At 61.0% G+C, this 17945-nt stretch overlaps 1 protein-coding gene across 1 annotated transcript in view; it reads right to left on the reverse strand.

The window, feature by feature from the left end:
- Positions 1–219: 219 nt before the first annotated feature.
- The window catches only part of PRDM16 (PR/SET domain 16), a 217416-nt gene continuing 199690 nt past the window's right edge, over positions 220–17945 (reverse strand). The window contains 7 exon segments of the mRNA XM_024760246.1: positions 220–4992; positions 6184–6358; positions 7199–7426; positions 11168–11342; positions 11594–11763; positions 17163–17240; positions 17899–17944. Coding sequence (XP_024616014.1) covers positions 4858–4992; positions 6184–6358; positions 7199–7426; positions 11168–11342; positions 11594–11763; positions 17163–17240; positions 17899–17944 — 1007 coding nt within the window. The 3' untranslated portion in view covers positions 220–4857.

Consider the following 17945-nt stretch of genomic DNA (forward strand, 5'->3'; position numbering starts at 1 on the left):
TTCTGGAAAACGGAAACAGCAAGGGGACCTGCCCTGGCGGTGGTGTCAGGAAGATGGCACAGGGGCGTCTCCATCAGGACTGGTGGAGAACCTTGCCACACCCCAACTCTCAAGTCCATCGTCCCCCGCCCTCCCCAGAGGCCTCTGTTCTCCCTGAATGAAGCAGGAGGGCATGGAGGCTTAGAAAAGCACACAGATTTATTGCATATCAATCTCATGTATAAATTCATTGTAGCATTGGAAAGATTACATTTGGTATACAGTCCTAGACTACAGCATCAACCTCGAAATCGGCTTCTCCTAGGCTTCATCTTAAAGACGTTTCTCTACACAAGTACATTTGTCTTTATCACAAGCATCAAAATGAAATCTGCAGAATCGCTCTCTGAATGACTCCTACACTTGGTGTCTTTTTTATTTCCTTCTCCCACAGCGATTTCCGTATGGATTAAGAACTGCATCTTCCACGTGGGCAGTTCGAGACTTCTAGTCTTGAGGACGTAGACCCTAATCACATATTCAGTAAGTGCATCTACGGGATTTTCCTTTTTGTAAAAATTTCACGAACAGACACGGTAATGACTGCTACACACGAGCCATGCACAGTTTACTTAGAACAGAAGCAATTTACAATCGGGGGACGTGGGACACACACCAGCCTCCTTCTCAATGGTTTTTTAAAAAACATTATATGAAAACCAGACATTTACATTTGATTTCTTTTACAACGTTATATAGCTCTAAAAGAAAATAAAAGAAACCGAATCTGTAATGTAACAATGGTGAAGGATGACATGGATGCACGGGTTTGGAGTGTCACCAGCGTACACACACAGGTGCTTTCAGCGCCGTAGTCTGACACGGGGCTCAGCTTCCCTCGTCTGGAACAGAACAGAGGATGCAAAATGCACGGAAAGGAACCTTTAGGGTTACTTTGTTCACAAGTGGATTGCACATTTGGAAACTCAAGCTGCCTTTTCATTTCATCTTCTTTTATGTTTTTCCAAAAGTGGTAATATGAATCAGTGACAGAAAAGAAATAAAACAAAAACACTGGAATGGCAGGAGAAAAGGATCGCTCCCTGGAATAATGTGAGGACGTCTTAGTCACAGTATCACTCATTGCTACAGAGACACAGTTTCATGGCTTTTGAGACCCGGCTGACCTCCACCGACCAGGAGCAGCCGTATCTTCGCGTCCCCAGCCGGGAGGGGAGCGAGGTGCCCGGCTCCCTGTCCGTCCCCCTACCCCGGGCAGCAGTGCAGGGTGCTCTCCCGGGGGGTGCTGCCCCTTGCCCCTCCCCCAGGACAGCACAGTGAATACAGCTCAGTAGATTTCAGTCACTTGGCCGGGGGGGCCGGGGCACAGGGGCTCCATAATCCAGTGCTTCGAGGCTTCGGGGCTAACACGAGGGACGTGTATTCAGGCAAGTGCTTTGTGAACTGAGGAAGCAGCCAGGACAGAGAAGGCCAAGGGCCCTCAGGGTTTCCAGGGCCAGTCAGGGTCTGGACACACTGGCTGCACCCTTGGCTTTGTGCAGGAAGGCCACGCCGGCCGGGCAGTCTCTCAGGCTCACCCTGTCCACTCATCCGCACCCCAGGGTCCCAGGCCAGATGCAGGAACGCACGCCCCTGGGTTCAGATCGGGGGGCTTGTGGGTCCCACTCTTGAAGGGCTGGCTGGCCAAAGCATTGGCAGCCCTGGGATCCTACCCCATGGTCCTGGGAATGAGAGGGTATGGGTCCTCGGGGGACTGGGGTTTGAGGGGCAGAGGAGGGAAAGGTGAGGGGGCTTCCTTTCGAATTTCCATTTGGGGGTAAGTGTCCACAGTCCAGAGAGGGAAGCAGCAGAGGCTCGACCGAAGGGCCCTGGCCCCGGACACACCTGGCCCAGTGGGACACCCAGTCCACAGCCCTGACCCTGGCCACCCGCCCACGGACAGAGTGGTCAGCCAGCCAGCTGCCTGCTGTGTCTGCGCTCTGAAGCTGGGATCTCGGAATTCTCCAGCCCGGGCTCCCTGGCTCCCAGACCCCAACCCCAGAGGGTCCCCCGGCACGTGGAGGTGTCGGGGCCTGAACAAGCGGCTGGTGCTAGAGCCCAGTGGGCAGAGAAAGACCAGAGCGGGGGCAGCTCGCTGTGGTTGGGAGCAATGCTAAGCTTTGAAACCGGGCTTCACGGACACACCAGGCATAGGAAGTAAGTGCTTTCTTCGCCCAGGGGTACAAGGACAGACCCCACCCCACCCCCCAGGCCAGCCAAGTGTTCAGGCCAGAGGAGAAACTGGGCTTGCTCTAATCGTTTTCAGAGGGACAAGAAAACAGGACTTAAAATGTGCAACCAGGGTTCTTGGGGAAGGGGAAGAAAAGAAGGAAAGGGAAGAGATAATGTTTAAGAAGATCGCCCACAGAAGTCCGACCGTGACGGTCACAGAGAGACCAGAGGTGAACGGCAGGGCCGGGCCACAGGGAACAGACCCTCGGGTCTCCCCCAGCCCAAACGTCCTGTTTTGGACTGAGAGAGTCATATCGCAAAAAAAAGCACACACCTTATTCTTTAGCAGAAGAAATCATATAATTTGGGTTTACAGAAATGGGGAGTTGGTATCTGAGGTTGACTTTTCAAAGAGGTCCCATCTCGGCGGAGGGGAAGTTGGAAATTCCTACACACCAGGCGGGTCTGGCCGAGGCGGGCCGAGGATGCCTCCGAGCAGGTGTGAGCCCAACTTTGAGTCTGCAGATCCTCATGGGTGTGGCCACGGCCCATCCTCCACCAGCAGCTTCTCCGGCTGCCCCGGGGGCGACCTTCCAGCCGGCGCCCACATGCCAGGTGCTCTGAGCCTGTCACCTCAACTGGATCTGGGAAGGGCCAAAGCCCTTTCACTGGGACCCGTAGGTCTGTGCGCCCCCGGGGACTCCCCACCGCAGGTCTCCAGCGCGAGGCTGGACCCCCAGTGCCCAGGTGGACGATTGTCTTGGCTTGGAGTGGCCGAACGGTTGGCCACTCCACAGCCGTTTGTATTTTCACACGTTTTTTAGGGCAACTTGGGAGATTTTTTCTTTTTCTCTTCTTCTCAGGATGCTATTCTGCTTCTTATCTTCCAAACAAGAAAAGAAATAAATAGAGCACTTGTCTTAAACGCAGCTGAAACTCAAATTGAACAGAAACACGTGATTGTCTGGAAAACGGGCAGCAGGATTTGTTGGGCGGGGGACGCGGGGTATTTGGCACATTCAAAACGGCCCCACTCCCTGGTTATTGATCACACATCACACGACCTTATTACACGGTTTTGGTCCTTCACTAGATACTTATATTAACATTATTTCTTCACAATAAGAATGTCTAATGCCAAAAATACTGTTAAGGAAGAAATAAAATAAGAAAAGAAATGAATTAGAAAAAATTACAAGTTATATACAGATTAAGGTCAATTCCATCAGGGAAAACAAACGATTACTCGAAATTGGCCCCTACGGGAATAATTTAAAGCCCATCCGAGTGGAGAAGTAGCCTGGTCCCTGGGGAGGCGCCGTCCCCACGGGGCTGTGCTGTCTTTGCTCTTTGCGGTAGGTCGCGTCTGGACGCCCTTCGTTCTGGAGCCGGGTCCTGCCCGCCAGGAGCCCACACAAAGAGCGAAGTGGCAGTCGTGTCTTGGGGTGTCAGGTGCACGTGGAGCTTGGCTGCCTGGAGCAAAAGGGAGCCTTGAAGTGCGGCCCCCGGTGGCCCCTGCGGAGGCCCGCCTCCTCCCCCTTGTCCGTCTGACCGGGGGTGGGTGAGGGTGAGGGCTGGAGATCCGAATGTGACCGGCAGGCCCTGCCTTCTGAGGACGGTGGTGGGCGGGCTGGCGTGGGGTGGCAGAGGCACAGCCCTTGTGGGGAGAACATCAGGGAACCAGCCACCGCTCCGACCTCCCCCATACAGTCGGGCGTCTGGATGGGGGCCACAGGCACGAATCGCATGGCACACAATGACAGGCACATCTCCGAGTCCCAGCCTTGGGCCAGCCCAGGACACCGTATCTGATTCCCGGGCACAGTCTGAAACTGCTCACGGGAGTCGGCCCCCCAAACTCAGTTCTGCCCGGGGGGCGACCCCAGAATCACCTTGGCTTTACAAATACGGTCAGAGATAGAAAATTTCTCTGCATCTACAGTATAAAGAACATCCCCAAACGCAGTGCTGGCTCCCAGGCAGGCTTGGGTTTGCAAATAAACTGAGATTTCAAAGCAATGCAAAATTACTTTTAAAAAACAACTGGTAAGTCACTTCGTGATTTTTTTTTTTTAAAAATACTGTCTATTTTTAAAACCGCAAAACCACATGCTTAAATAGACTCTGTCTCAATAAGATTACCAAAAGGGTCATCCTTGTAATCTTCATTATAAAAATCGTCTGGGCGGTTCCCTCTTTAGAGCACACCCAGCTGTCCGTTCCCTCTCGAGACACCACGCGGGCGCCTGGGAGCGGCCCGCCGGCCTCAGTTTGGGGTTCAAATCCCGCCCTCGCCCACGGGCTTGACTCTGCAAAGCAGCCCCCCCGCGCTGCACCCGGACACTGTGAGCTGAACCATCTCGAACGCCGTCCTCAAGACCAGTTCTTAGAGCCGGTGAAACCCTACGACGGCTCCAAGGACTCCGGGTTCTGAGTTTTCGTTGGAAAAGTTAAAGTTGGACCATGGCGGGGGGCACAGACGCTGAGGAGAGGTCAGACGCAGGCGACAAGGGGTCTCCTCGGTCCCGGGCCGCTCCGGCTCCCCAAGGCCCTGGCCTCCATCTTCCGCAGCTGGGATTTCTGTCGGGATGTCGGGGGCCCGTGGTGGCCTCGCTTGGACTCTGACCCCAGCCCTTCGGGGGGCGGTCAGAGGTGGTTGATGGGGTTGAAGGCTCCGGACTCTGGCGTGGCTCCCGCGATGTTCAACCAAGCGTCCAGAGGACTCTGGGAGGAGGTGTGGAGAGGAGCGTCCTCGGAAAGGGACAGCATCATTGCATACGCCTGGCGGGAGAGAGGGCGGGGCACACACGGGACGGGCAGGTGAGCGGGGCGGGGTGCGGTCCTGCAGACCCCAGGCCGGCCCCGTCCCCTCCCGGCCTCCCACCGCTCTGGCTGGCCTCCAGCTCCAGAGGTAGATGAGGGCAGAGGCGCGGGGGGCCGGCCCACAGAGGAGGAAGGCGCGGTGGGGGGAGCTCTGTCAGGCGCTTGTGCAGAGTGCCACCAAGACCCTCAGCCTCTTTGGGGCACATCCCCCCTTGCAGTCGTCTCCACGTCCCCGGTGATCAGCACGCGTTCCCAGGCAGGTGTGCTCTTTGGGAGGGACTGGGAATGCTGGTAGTTATTGCTAAGACCCTGTCAACGAGGCTCAGGCCCTGCCTGGTGAGGCTTGTCCCCTGTGGATGACCACGGTGGCAGCACAGAGATATTCTGGGGAAACGATGTGCAGCGTTTCTGAGACGTGCCTCTGGCCTGCAGCCCGGCTTAGCCCACAGAGCGTGAGTAGACGGGAGCGGGGGCCGCTCAGAGCAGGCGGGCTGGGGGGATGTCCACCCGAGTTCACGCTCCGGACAGCATTAGTAAAAAGACGAAGACAGACACGCAAACGGCTTCTGCTGAGGCTCAGGTGGGCTGCAGAGAGCTGAGTGAAACCCCGAGCCCCCCAGGCTGGAGAGAAGCAGGAGGCAGGCTCCTGCGACACCTGTGCTGAGGAACGAGACGTGCCCAGCCAGCCGGGTGCCCGCTGACCCCGTCACGGCTGCAGCTTGCAATCCTGACCCCCAACGGGGCAGCGTCCTTCGAGAAGACCCTGGGCTATCATCATCCCTGCTCGGGTAGAGGCAGAGGGAGGCCAATGCAGCCACAAGGGCAGGGCACCTGCTGTGGACGCCTCCCTCCAGGGACATGAGGACGGGGACCCACGTGTCCACGAGCACTGCGGGGGGAGCGCCCCCGTGATGGTCCCGCTTGCGTTCATCTGCCCTCAACCTCTCCCTGCCCCACCCCACTTGTGGGCAAGGGCAGTCACTTGGGGGTCTCTCTAGCCGATGCAATAGGCATGGGAGGTGTCCCCAGGCAGACGTGGGATGGCCACAGCGAGAGGCGAGGCTGTCCCTGGTGGAGGGAGGGGGGCGCGGCTGCCGCCTGCCGTCCAGCCTGGGGAAGGCGAGGGGGTGGGCTCTGGCGGGTACCTACCTGGTTCTTAGCCTGCCTGTACAGGGTCTGTTTTAAAGTCTCAGAATCTAAGGTGGAATTAAGCACATCTTTAACTTCCAATGCTTCCTCAGCTGCTCTGCGGAGATCCAGCCCCTTCCCAAAAGTCGGCATCGGCTCCAAAGCCAACAGACCGCCTGGTCGCTCCTCAACACACCTGCACCAACGACCGGAGAGGGGCCTGCCGTTAGCCGGCCTGGCCTCTCGCCACCTCTCTGATGCCCCACAGCTGGCTCCATGCCTGCATGCGCGTCACGGCATCTCCACGGGCCACGTGCACGAGGAGACAGACACACGGACACACGGACACCTGGACGGAAGCCACATGGATGCAGGAGAGCGACAGAGGGAGATGAGTACGTGCACACACTGCAAGGAGCAGGCGGGGCGCCTGGGCCTCAGGGATGGGGGGCAGCCGGGGACACCTCGGTTCCCGAGAATCTGGGTGGCTCTGGAGCGGCCCGGGGCTCCTGCCCCCAGCGCTCAGGGGTGGGAGGAAACGGGCCGTCTCGGAAAGGCCTCCGGGATCTACGGGCCTCCCCCAGGAGGATCATGGAATGCTGGCAGCCTCACGGGTGCCGAAAGCAGGCAGTGAGCGGTCAGGACCTGGGGGGCGTGGCTGTGGTTCACCTGCTTCCAGAACTGTGGGTGCTCAGCCCCCGCCCCTCACAGCCTGCTGGAGGCCAGATGTCACCGCTCTGGGTTCTTCCGCAGCGCCGGACACGGCCCACGGGTCCAGGACCAGCTCCCTCTCAGCCGTCCCCTCCCCCACTCTGCTTCTGGGCCTGGGGAAGCGTGTGTGTTTGCGCGCGCGTGCGAGTGTGGGGGGCTGGAGTCCTGACCCCCTTTCCTGGGGCCTGGCTTCACCCCCGCCTGCACACAGAAGTCCCTGCAGTAGGAACGCCTGCTGGGAAGGAGGGTGAACCCCGCTGGGCGGATGGTGGGTGTGGGAACGAGGTCTCCCCGGCGCGTGGGGCACCCGGGGGCCGGCGCCCACCTTCGGGTGTGGTCGAAGCCCATGGCCAGGGAGGCGGGCCCATCCTCCTCGTCCTCGCAGGCAGCCTGGGGCTCCGGCGTGGGGCACACGGTGTCGTCCTGGGACCTCCCCGCCAGGCTGTCGCCGTCGTCCTCCAGCTCGTCCTCTTCCTCCTCCTCTGCGTCCTCAGGTTTCCCGCCGGCCAGGCCCGGGCACGGGGGGGCACCGTCCAGGTCCTGGACTTCCGGCCTGAAATGACACGGACGGAGCTGGCCACAGATGCCCAGAGGCCAGTGGGTCATGCCTCCGCCTTCCCTGATGGCCGCCCCATCCCCTTCGAAGGCAGCCTGCCCCCCCGCGGTCACCGAACCCTCAGAGCCGGGGTCCTGGGTGGCTCGGCTGCCATCCTTGTGGAGTGAGTGACTCAGGCCGAGAAGGGGGACTGCTGAGGGCTGGGCAGGGGCTGGGTGGGCACTGCTTGGCGGCAGGGCTCCTGTTATGCCAGCTAGGACAGCGGGCCACTCAGTGACTCAGGGAAGGAAGCCACGGCCGGGCTGGTGGGGAAGGGGGCTCTGGGCTTGGGCACCGCACAAGGGGCGCCCTTGGGGGGGCTCAGAGCATGGGAGGGCTGCTGGCCCGGCCCTGATGGATGCTTGCTCCCCCCCGCCCGCCGTGAGGACACGAGGACGGGGCGGCCCCTCCGCAGATGGAGCGTCTGGGATCCAGGGTCCCGGACCACGCGGACTGGGCTGTTGTCAGTGATGGAAACCTGCCAGGGGGCTCTCCCCTGCAGCCCGGACCCCACCTCATTTCCCTCGGGGTCCCCACAGCCGGGCGAGCCTTTCCCACCCTGGGTCCTCATCACTGAAAGCAGAAAACAAGCAGTGAGGGACAGGTTGCTCACTCCCTTCAGAAAATGTCACCAGCTGTGTCTGGTGCGTCTGCAAGTCTGTGACCAGGGGCTGCGGCCACAGGTGGGCTGGGCCCGAGGCCATCTGGGTGGGGGTCCGACACGTGGGCAGAGGGGGCGTGGAGGGCGAAGCACACGCTTCCGGAGCCCGAGTTCGGAGCCCCCCGTCCCCACTCCTCCTGGAGCCCACACGGCCCACGGGAGTCTGTTCACTGCTGTCAGGGGAGACTCAGGCACCTGCTCGGGGCACCAAGGCGAGAGGATACGTCCCCCCCGAGTGGTCACCACTTCCAAATGCAGAAAGGGTGGGGGGCCGGGCTGAGCTGGGGGAGACCCCGATGGCCCTGGTCTCGCCCGTCCCTGTCTTCACTTCTTCTCTTTCCACGGGGAAGTATGTGGATGCTGAGAGCTGACCTGCCCTCCAGGATGGGCAGGACCCCAGCACATCTCCCTTGTCACCAGGTGTACGCCCGTCCACCGCGGTGAGGACCCCGGAGCCAGGTCCTGCCTCCCACTCTGGGTCTTGGCAGGGTCCCCTTGGACAGGGCTTGCCATCTCGGAGCCCACGCCCTCCCAGGGACGTGAGAACAGGCCCCACGCTGAGGGCTGATGCACAGTGCAGGTGGGGAGCCCTGGGCCCCGGGGCTCGGATCAGCGCAAAGCCCTGCGTGTCAGTTAAGCAAGCCTGAGCTCTCTGTGCAGATTTTTACATGAGCCCCTCTCTGTAGGAGCAGCAACCTCGAGCGCTTTGTCTCTGCGTCCCCAACCCTGCCCTGCATAGAGGGTCTGCTCATTGGTGGGGGGCCTGCACCAAGCACTAGAGCTCGCTGGGTGGGTACAGGGACGGATACGGCGGGGACAGAGCGGGGGGTCTGCCTGGAGACGGCTTCACACAGAGAGGACACCAGGACGAGTGTCCAGGCCTCCACACAGCTGCCTGGGGTGGGGGAGTCTCCCCGAGGCCACCGCACCAGAGCAGCACGGCTGTGGCTCAGACAGCAGGGATCCATCCCTCCCTGTCCTGGAGTCTAGACGTCCCAGATCCTGGTGTCACAGGGCTGCTTCTCCTCCCGGCTCCTCCCCTGGACTCCAGTGGTGTGCTGGCGATGCTTGGGACTCCTTGGCTTGTGGGCACATCACCCGATCTCTGCATTGTCCTCACACGGTACCTCCCTGTGCGTGTGTGTGTCCCAATCTCCCCCTTTTCTAAGGACACCAGTCCTATCGGACATGGGCCACCCGACTCCAGTAAGACCTTATCTTAACTAATTACAACTTAAGACCCTATTTCCAAATAAGGTCACACTCTGAGGTGCTGGAGATTAGGATTTCAACATAGGAATCTGGGGGGGGACAGGATTCAGCCCAGGAGTTTCTGGGATTGTAGGGCCAGGAAGCCTGGCAGGCCCTCAATTCTCACTGACGGTCAAGAGAAAGATGCTGGTTCTGGATGATGTTAGTACTGGCCTCTAATAGGACCGCCAGCATCCTACCGCTTTCCGCACATCAGCCGACAAACGTTAACCAGGACCATGGTCTCCATTTCCGACAACGATGTGCGGGCACCTCCAGGGGCTCCCGGCTCCCGGGATGCAGCGTCAGCAGGCAGGGCCAGCCGAGGGCCTGGGCTGGCACGGGATGTGAGGCCAGCGTCCTCTGAGCCCCGCGGGCCGCCCCCAGGGGCCCTGGTTGAGACGTTCTGCTCCGTGGGGTTAGGATGGCGCCGTCCCCTCTTCCCTCTGGGGACAACCCCTCTGTCTGGTGGCTCTCCTGGAGTGTCCTCCTCGTGGCTGAGAGCTGGGCCTGTCACCCAAGCCTGAGGTGTGGGAGCCACCCGGCGCGGCCGCCCACCCCAGGGAGGATGCCCCGGGCATGTGTCAGTTCTCGTCTGGCTTTGCCCTGGGCACAAAGGAAGAGTCTTCGACAGCTAGGACGTGCCTCGTGGCCCAGCCCCTGGGTGCTCAGGTCCGTGACTTTGAAGGCAGAGATCACAGAGCTTGAACTACGCACAGCTCTCAGAGCTGTGGGGCGCTGTCTGAGCACAACTCCGCACCCCGGAGCAGATGGCAGGGCCTGGGTTCCCATGAGACCATAGCGTGTGCCCAGAGCCAAGGATGGCCATGGGCACTTCGTTGGCCATAGAGCAGGCAGGGCTGCCCCCAGGAGTGAGGTCTCCACTGCCAGCCAGGGCTCTGGGATGTGCAGCCCATGGCCAGCCTCTCCCACTTCCCCTCCTCTGAGCCCACCCAGGCGCCAGGTGAGATCACCTTCCTGGGCATAGATTCAGGACTTAGCAGAGCCAGAAACAGTCCAAGTGTCGTGTCATGCCCATTTGTAGATTTGACAGGTCTTTTTGGTGCCCCTGCTCTGTCCCCAGGGGCACCAGTGATGTGGGAACAGACAGGCTCTTGGGGAGCTGGGTGTCCTGGGGGACCCTCGTCACCTTGCTGGGGATGGGTGGGGAGGGACCCGGGCCCTGGGGCCGCAGAGCCACAGCCCACCCACTCCTCTGGGCCTCTACAGAATTAGGGGAACACATCCCTGAGGACTCTTGGAGTTTGGGCATCTCTGATTCTCTGCCAGCTGAGCCCCGGGATGGAGGTTATGCAGAAGACCCTCCGTATCCTTGAATTCTCAATTCTGCCATTCTTCTGCCTCTGTGTGTGTGTATTTAAAGGGGCAGCACTCTTGCTAAGAAACCTTTTGTGCCTCGGATTAAATAAGAATGTTCTGGAGTTTCAGAGGCATGGCAGATCTCACGGCAGGAGCCGTCACCTGGCCCATGCACGTCTCAACCGTGAGGCCAAACTGTGCCATTTAGGCCTGTGTGCTGGCACCGCACTGAGCGTGTGACACACGCCATCAGGCCAGGGTGCCTGTTCTAATCACCCTCTGCAGGTGGAGAAACCGAGGCAGAGAGGGGGCTGGGATGGACACTGGCTGCAGAGCCCACGGGCCTCGCCCTCTGCGGTGGGCCTGGGGTCCCTGGTGCTGGGACGCAGGACCCTGCTGTGGGCGTGACCATACAGGCGACCATGCAGAGTCCAGAGCTTCCTGGGGCCCCGGGATGGGTTTCTTACCGTTTGTCTGTTCGCGTTGTTGCTTGGTTCATCTCGCTGTTGGCAATAAAGTTTCTGATTTCTGAGAAATAGGAGTCTTCCTTTTCATCTAAAAGTGCATGGTGGTCCGACTCGGAGGCGGGGGAGGAGGTGCTGGTCGCCAGGTGGTTCGTGAGGACCCCCGAATGCTGGCTCACTGCAGAGAGGCAGCATCAGAGGGGGGCGTCCCTCAGCTGAGCCCCTCCCTCCGTGGCGCACCAGTGGCGGGGCGGGCAGCCAAGGAGGGTGCGCATTTGGGGCGCTCTCAGGGAACCCACTTCTTGGGAAGACCCAAGAGTACAAGATTCTCCGTAATGAAAACGGTTTGAGGGATGACTGCAAGCTTCCCACAGAGCTAGCTTGCGTCCCCTTCCGGCCCCGCCCCCTCCCCACCGGACAGACCCCCACCTGGTGCGTGCTCGTGTTCATGCTTCTTCAGGTGTCTGTCCAGGTTGGTCTGCTGCCCGAAGCAGCGGTTGCACAGGTGGCATTTGAAGGGCTTCTCCTTGTTGTGGATGTTCCGGACGTGCCGCTGGAGGTTGGAGGAGATGCTGAAGGACCGGTCGCAGTACTTACACCTGTAAGACACGGCGTCTCAGCGGAGCCCCTGGCCTTGAGGAGACCCCCGCGGGCCCTGGGAGGCGGTCCTGGCAAAGCTGCCCCTGGGCGGTGGATGGTGTCGGACTGCGCCCTGAACAGGCCGGGGGGACCCTCTGGGGCCTGTGCCCCTGGGTGGGCAGCACCTGGACCCTCTGGCGTCTCCCCTCATCTCTCGCCCTCTCTGCTGTCTGAGTCCGCCCAGCGCGGAGGCCAGGGCCTGGCGGTCCACGGCAGAGGGCGGCGTGCTCCTGGTGGCCTCACGGGGGCACCCGTGCACCAGGAAAGATGCTCCTGGCAGGTTTTCCTGGGAAGGAGCCCAGACCCGCTGCCTGCAACCTTCCTCCCTGGCGGAGAACCGTCCCCTGGCCTGGTCCCGGCCCCTCTCCACAGGTCCTTGGGCGGACCGCATCTCCCTTGGGGCCTCAGCTGGCCAGTCCATTGACAGGGCACGGGGGCTGCCCCAACTCTCTCGAGCATCCTTCACTGGCCTGAGGTGAAGAGGGCTCCCAGCCTCACCCCGTCAGGTGGCCTCCGTCCACGGACCCCCTTCAGTGGGGGGCGCCCTCGGCCCCTCTGCAGGGGCACCCGCTGCCAGGCTGCACGGCACACTTGGGAAATTAGAAAAAGATGCTCTTTCCTCCAGATGCTTCTGTTGTCAGAATATTGTCGTGACCCCCACAAGTTTACCAGAGCAAAGCGCTTTACTGACGGGAAGTTGCCATGAGGCACGATTTGAGACGCCTGCAGGTCCCCGTGGGTGCGGGGCCTCATGCCGGCACAGCCTTCGCGACCACCCTTGGAGGCCCCGAGGGCGGGGAAAGGGAGGGTGATCACCCACGGGAACTGACAGATGGGGCCTGAGCAATGCTGGCACTGAGAGAATGAGAGAGAGAGAGAGAGAGAGAGAGAGAGAGAGAGAGAGAGAGAGCCGGGGCCGGGGGACGGAGGACCCACAGCCGCCAGCTCCGCAAACAGTGCCACCTCCTCCTGGCGGCAGGAGTCCGGGCCGAGGCCGTCCACCGCTCCCACCCGCTCCGCATGCCCAGCTGGGCCGTGGCAGAGGGACTCTGGCTCAGGGGTCTCCAGTCACACACGTGTGCGAGCGCCTCAGAGTGCTCTTCACACACGTGTGGCTGTGTGCACTCTTGTGGGTGCGTGTGCGTGTGCGTGTGCGTGCACACGTGTCGGCGGGCACGCTCGTGTGCACCTGGCCTCAGAACTCCTCCAGGGATGCTCATCCAAGTCTCAGATACACAGGTGCACCGACACATCCATCCCTGTGCTCAGGTCTCTTCCTGCTTTGGAAACGAGCTTCCACGGAGCGACAAGCAGAGAGGCGAGCATGGCGAGCTCAAGGCTGAGCGGCCGAGCCCTTCAGGAGGCAGAGTCTATGCAGCCCGTGCAGCGGGGCATGAGCTCGGGACATCAGGTTCACCCAGAGGGCGTGGCTGGAAGGTGTGGGGACCTGTCGTGAGGCCGCGGCCTGGCATTCCTGCAGGGGCCGGTGGCCGTGCTCCAGCACAGCCTACTGGTCACGAGCGCTCGGTCATGTGCACGGGGACGTGCCTGAGGACGCTCTGGGGCCCTGACCTCCCATCTGGGGCCGGGCTGGCGGGGGCCTTCCCGGTGCCGCCCACCCAGAACCCGAGGTGCCTGCCTGACACTTGACATTCAGAGGCTGGCCCTGCCCGGGGAGTCCAGGCAACCTCCGTGTTCCCAGGGCCCCCAAGGAAGGAAGCCTGAGGCGCCCACTAGCCGCCGCTGGGGCCCAGGAGCTGAGCTTTCCTTGCTCGAAGGGGTGGCAGCTTTATGAAGCTCTGTCCTGGTAGGTTGAGAGGCTCCAAGTGACCCCCACCTCACCTCCTGAGGGATAACCCCTGGGGAGAGGGGCCCAGCTAGAGGGAGCCCCTACGGCTCCCTTGGTGTGATTCTGGGGCTTCATTTACTCAGTTCCCGAAGCTTTCAAATTCTGCCTGAGGCCAGGCTAACGCTGGCTCCCTCCACAGCAGATGGGTTAAGAGCTGTCCGTGATCTACACACTAACCCCCTGGGCTCCCCATGAGCCACCCTCGGCCTCCTCTGCTCCTAGGTGCCAGGCTGGCCTGTTGGGCCAGCTGAGCTGCCCCCGGGCCCCTGGGTGTCCCTGGGACATGGGGCCTTGGTCCTCCCACAGCCCCGTGACTTGGACCCACGTCCTGGCTGCCAGCACTGGGAAGGTGGTTATCTTGTCTTTCTCAGCCTGCGGTGCCAGAGAAGTTGGGCTGGGGCTTGAGCCCTCTCCCTGGCTGGGCTGAGCAGAGATGCTCGGGTGTCCTCTGACCTGGCGCTCCGCTCTCAACGGTCCAGAAAGGAGGATTTTTACATCCCAGCCTGCATCATCTCGCTCCCCCACTCTGCCCCCAGCACACCCCCAAAGTTACAGAAACCCTCCACCCCCAGTGGTGCCAGGCTCGCCTGTAGGGCGAGTGCAAGGCTAAGCTGGCCCCAGCCCGGGTCTGGGCGTTCGCCCCCTGCCTGTCCAACAGGCTTCACACGGGCTGCGTGGTGCGCCCGCCTTGGTCTACACAGGTGCCTGCACACTTAGCCTCCCTTCCCTGTATCTTTGGAAATTCAGGGACCCTCTGCAAGCTCCACCAGCAGCCGTGCATTATCCCAGAGCAGTGGGAACTCTGAGTACGAAACAGGATTGGCTGAGGAGTTCATCACAGACCTGAGACCTCCCAGCCCCAACCTCTGCGGGGCTGGGAGGGGCTGGGGAGGGCAGCGACGCATTCGATTTGGTCACAGAGTCCTGAACCTGGCCCTCTCGTGGTCCTAATCTAAATAAATGGCCCAGAGAAGTACATTTGAAATTTAGGGGACTGGTGAGCCCAGGGCTGCGAGGGAGCAGGGCTCTCAGAGCAGCTGGGATCTGCGTTGTAAATAAGCTGACAAGTGGCTAGTGAAATTTATGGCCGTGCTGTATAAAATAACACACCATCACGCTCCAGCAGGAGTGGGAGAGCAGAGACCCGCGCTGGCCAGGGCGGCGGGCAGGAAGGGCCTCGGGGGACCTTGCTGTGACCGCATCTGCCGCCGCCCTGGGAAAGCCAGCCGTGGTAGAGACCCAGCGCCACGTGGGGAGGGTGAAATGGCCCTCTGGGGGCTGGCAGCGTCCTCCCCGGGACCCAGTGGGGCCACACCAGCCATCACAGGGAGAAAAGCCTCCGGTCTTTGTAAGCGAGGAAAGGAAAGAAAGAAGAGATTTTGAAACCCAGCCCTAACAATAAAACGAGCAAAGAAAGGACACCTATGGGCCACCCGTAGCCCCGACGGAAATGGTAACAGGACCTTGCTGGGTGCTTTGACTTAACACAGTTAGCGAGACGGGGAGCCAGATGGGGAGGTGAGCATCCTTAAAGCCGGAATCCCAGGTCCCACCAGGAGCCCATGGCCAGTCCACGAGCGCTCACATCCAGAGTGTGACTCGAGGCCCCCCCACCCTGGGCAGCAGCTGGGGGGACCCCTGAGCACGGCGGCTGCCAGGACAGATGAAGGAAGCGGCCCCCCTCATTCCCAATCCAGTTTTTATATCTCTCCTCCCACGTCTCAATAAGCCCTCCGTGCCGGAGCTTGAAGGAATGTGTCAACAACTGCCCCTCGCGGCTTCACTCAAAGATCTCTAAGCCAGGACACGGGCTGGGCCGGGCAGAGGTGTGACCTCCTCTCCAGCAAACGCATCAGTCACACTAAGGGGTCTGTCTTTCTCTTGCTTGTGAGGGGCACACACGCAGCACACACACGTGGGCTCCGGGCAGGCGGCGGGCGGTTTTCATCAGACCTGGCCTGGGCCAGCAACGGGCTTCTGTGGACAGACCTGCACATTTTCCTTCTCCGATTCAAGCCGTTCTGATTCATAGGGTGAGCCCAGAAGCCTCAGTGACGTCACAAGCACCGTCCCACACCCCAAACTCCTCATTGTAGGCTGCCTTGAACCAGACGTGGTCAGGATTTGCAGCGCAAACTTTCAAAGCAATCACTGTTACCCACATCGAAACTCACAGATTGGAAAGAGCAAAAGAAATCGATGATAATTAAATCCTTCTATAAACACGGCCCCGACCCCCCAGGGGCTCTTACACGCAACACTGTCCAGAAGTTGGTTCTCCTTACAGAAAACACACATGGCTCCTTTTCAGGGAGGGAACCAGGCCAAACCAGCCTCTGTTAAGTTGTAAGCCACTTTTTGAGGGGAACGGGGTGGGGGTGTGTGTTGTGGGCAGGCCGAGGGCACTGAACAGATGACGTGAGCTGACGCTTACCCGGCCAGGACAGGGCACGGGGACTGTGACACTTGCAGGGGTCCCTGTGTGGCCGCCTGGCCGAGGGATGGGGACACGCCCCCAATCTCCAGGGCCAGTGGGTGACTCCCAGCTCTGTGTGGCGGCCAGAGGACAGGAATCTCATGTTGCCAACTTAAAACCACACCAAACCCCTTACTCCCAGTGGCTGCTGTTCACCAGACAGCCCGGAATGTCATCCTGGCATTGGGACCAGCGTTTCCCCAATTTGCCTCATGGTCACCATCTCCTGGGACTCCCAGGGTTCCCCTGGGTGGGGTCCCCAAAAGACAGGGCACTACCCTCAGCTCTTTTCCTGCCCGACAAACGCCCTAGGGACCAAGGGGAAAGGCCAGAATGGTAAACTACCATGGCCATGATCTCGGACCCCTGGCAGGTCAGGGGCGTCTCTAAGCCTGGGGCTCCAAGTCTTTGAAATGGGGTGATGCCTCCACTAGTTGTGAACATGAAATGCACTGGCTCTCACACCCCGCCCCCCCCCGGACCATGCACTTGTGACCACACCTCTGTAGGCAGGAGCCCAGGCACCGCGGAGCGAGGTTGGGGGCAGAGGCGGCGTCCGTCCAGGGCGGTCAGGGGGATGTAAGGAATCCCTCAGGATGCCCCACGCTTGCGTGGGACCCGAATTTGCATGGAGCTCCTTTTTCTCTGAGACCAGCCCACCGCGCCTTAGGCGCTTGCCCTGGTCCCCTGCCCAGGGCTAGGTCAGCGATGGCTGCTGGCCGTGGTGAGGGGAGCGGAGTGGGGCTGGGTGGTGGTGAGGCTGAGGCTGCCCCCGCCAGACCACCCCTGGGCCTGGCTTCTCTGCGCCAGTCGACACCCCAGCGGCAGATGGGAGGGTTGCTCCTGAGCGCCCTTCTGGGTCGGTAGATGGGAACCTTCCGGTAGCCTAACCTTTACAACGCCCCTGGGCGCAGGATGGCTGAGGGGCCAGGAGGGAGGGGCGCAGGAAGCGAGCTGGTGCAAGCATGCTGGCTCCCACCCGCTGCCCTTCCTGTCCGCCAGGAGCCTGCACCCCCTACCGGGCGGGCTCCTACCTGTACGGCTGCTCCCCGGTGTGTGTCCTCAGGTGTCTCGTGAGGTTTGCTGATCGGGGGAAGATCTTGCCACAGTACCTGGAGTGGAGGGGTGGGTGAGGGATGCGTGAAGCAGACGCACCGCTGAGACTCGGGCGCCCAGGTGCTTTCCTGGTGCTGTTTCTCCCACACCTGGGGGCAGGTGGCCCGGCTGCACACCCTGGATTTCAGTCTCTCCTCGGCCCCGGGGCCCAGCTGAGTCTCACAGAGAAACTGGACTCGCACCACTGGGCAGACGGCACTGGCTCACCCTGGTCCGCTCGGGGCCGTCCCCCACCGCAATCCCCCTGCCGCCAAGCAGTTTCTCAGCCCCGGAGCCCAGCCTCGGCCGAGCCGGCAAGGACCGGCCTGCACAAGCCCGTGCACCTGGGGCCAGACCATGTCTCCCCAGCACTGGGCTCCCCACCGGCCCCAGAGCTGTGGTTAAACACTGACCACGGCACCTCAGCCTTTGGCCTTGCGAATTCCGACCGGCTGGCCAAGGTTGCACTTTCTTGCGCTCACGGGAGCACAAGTTGGTGGGGGGCACGTGCATATCTCTGGGGAATGATGTCAAGGGGACAACGGGCCATCTGTTGCTACCACACTGTACCCTGGCTGAGACTGAGAGCTTTCTCCTGGAAGTGCAGGCGCACGGGCCAGCGTGGCACCTGTGGCCGCTTTGCCGGGGCCGCCCCAGGGGCTCTCAGCGTCTCACCTGCACGTGTAGCGCTCCTTGCCCTTCCTGAGGATGGGGTCCGAGAG

This window comes from Neophocaena asiaeorientalis, unplaced genomic scaffold, assembly GCF_003031525.2.
Source record: "Neophocaena asiaeorientalis asiaeorientalis breed wild unplaced genomic scaffold, Neophocaena_asiaeorientalis_V1.1 scaffold489, whole genome shotgun sequence".
Classification (NCBI taxonomy): domain Eukaryota; kingdom Metazoa; phylum Chordata; class Mammalia; order Artiodactyla; family Phocoenidae; genus Neophocaena; species Neophocaena asiaeorientalis.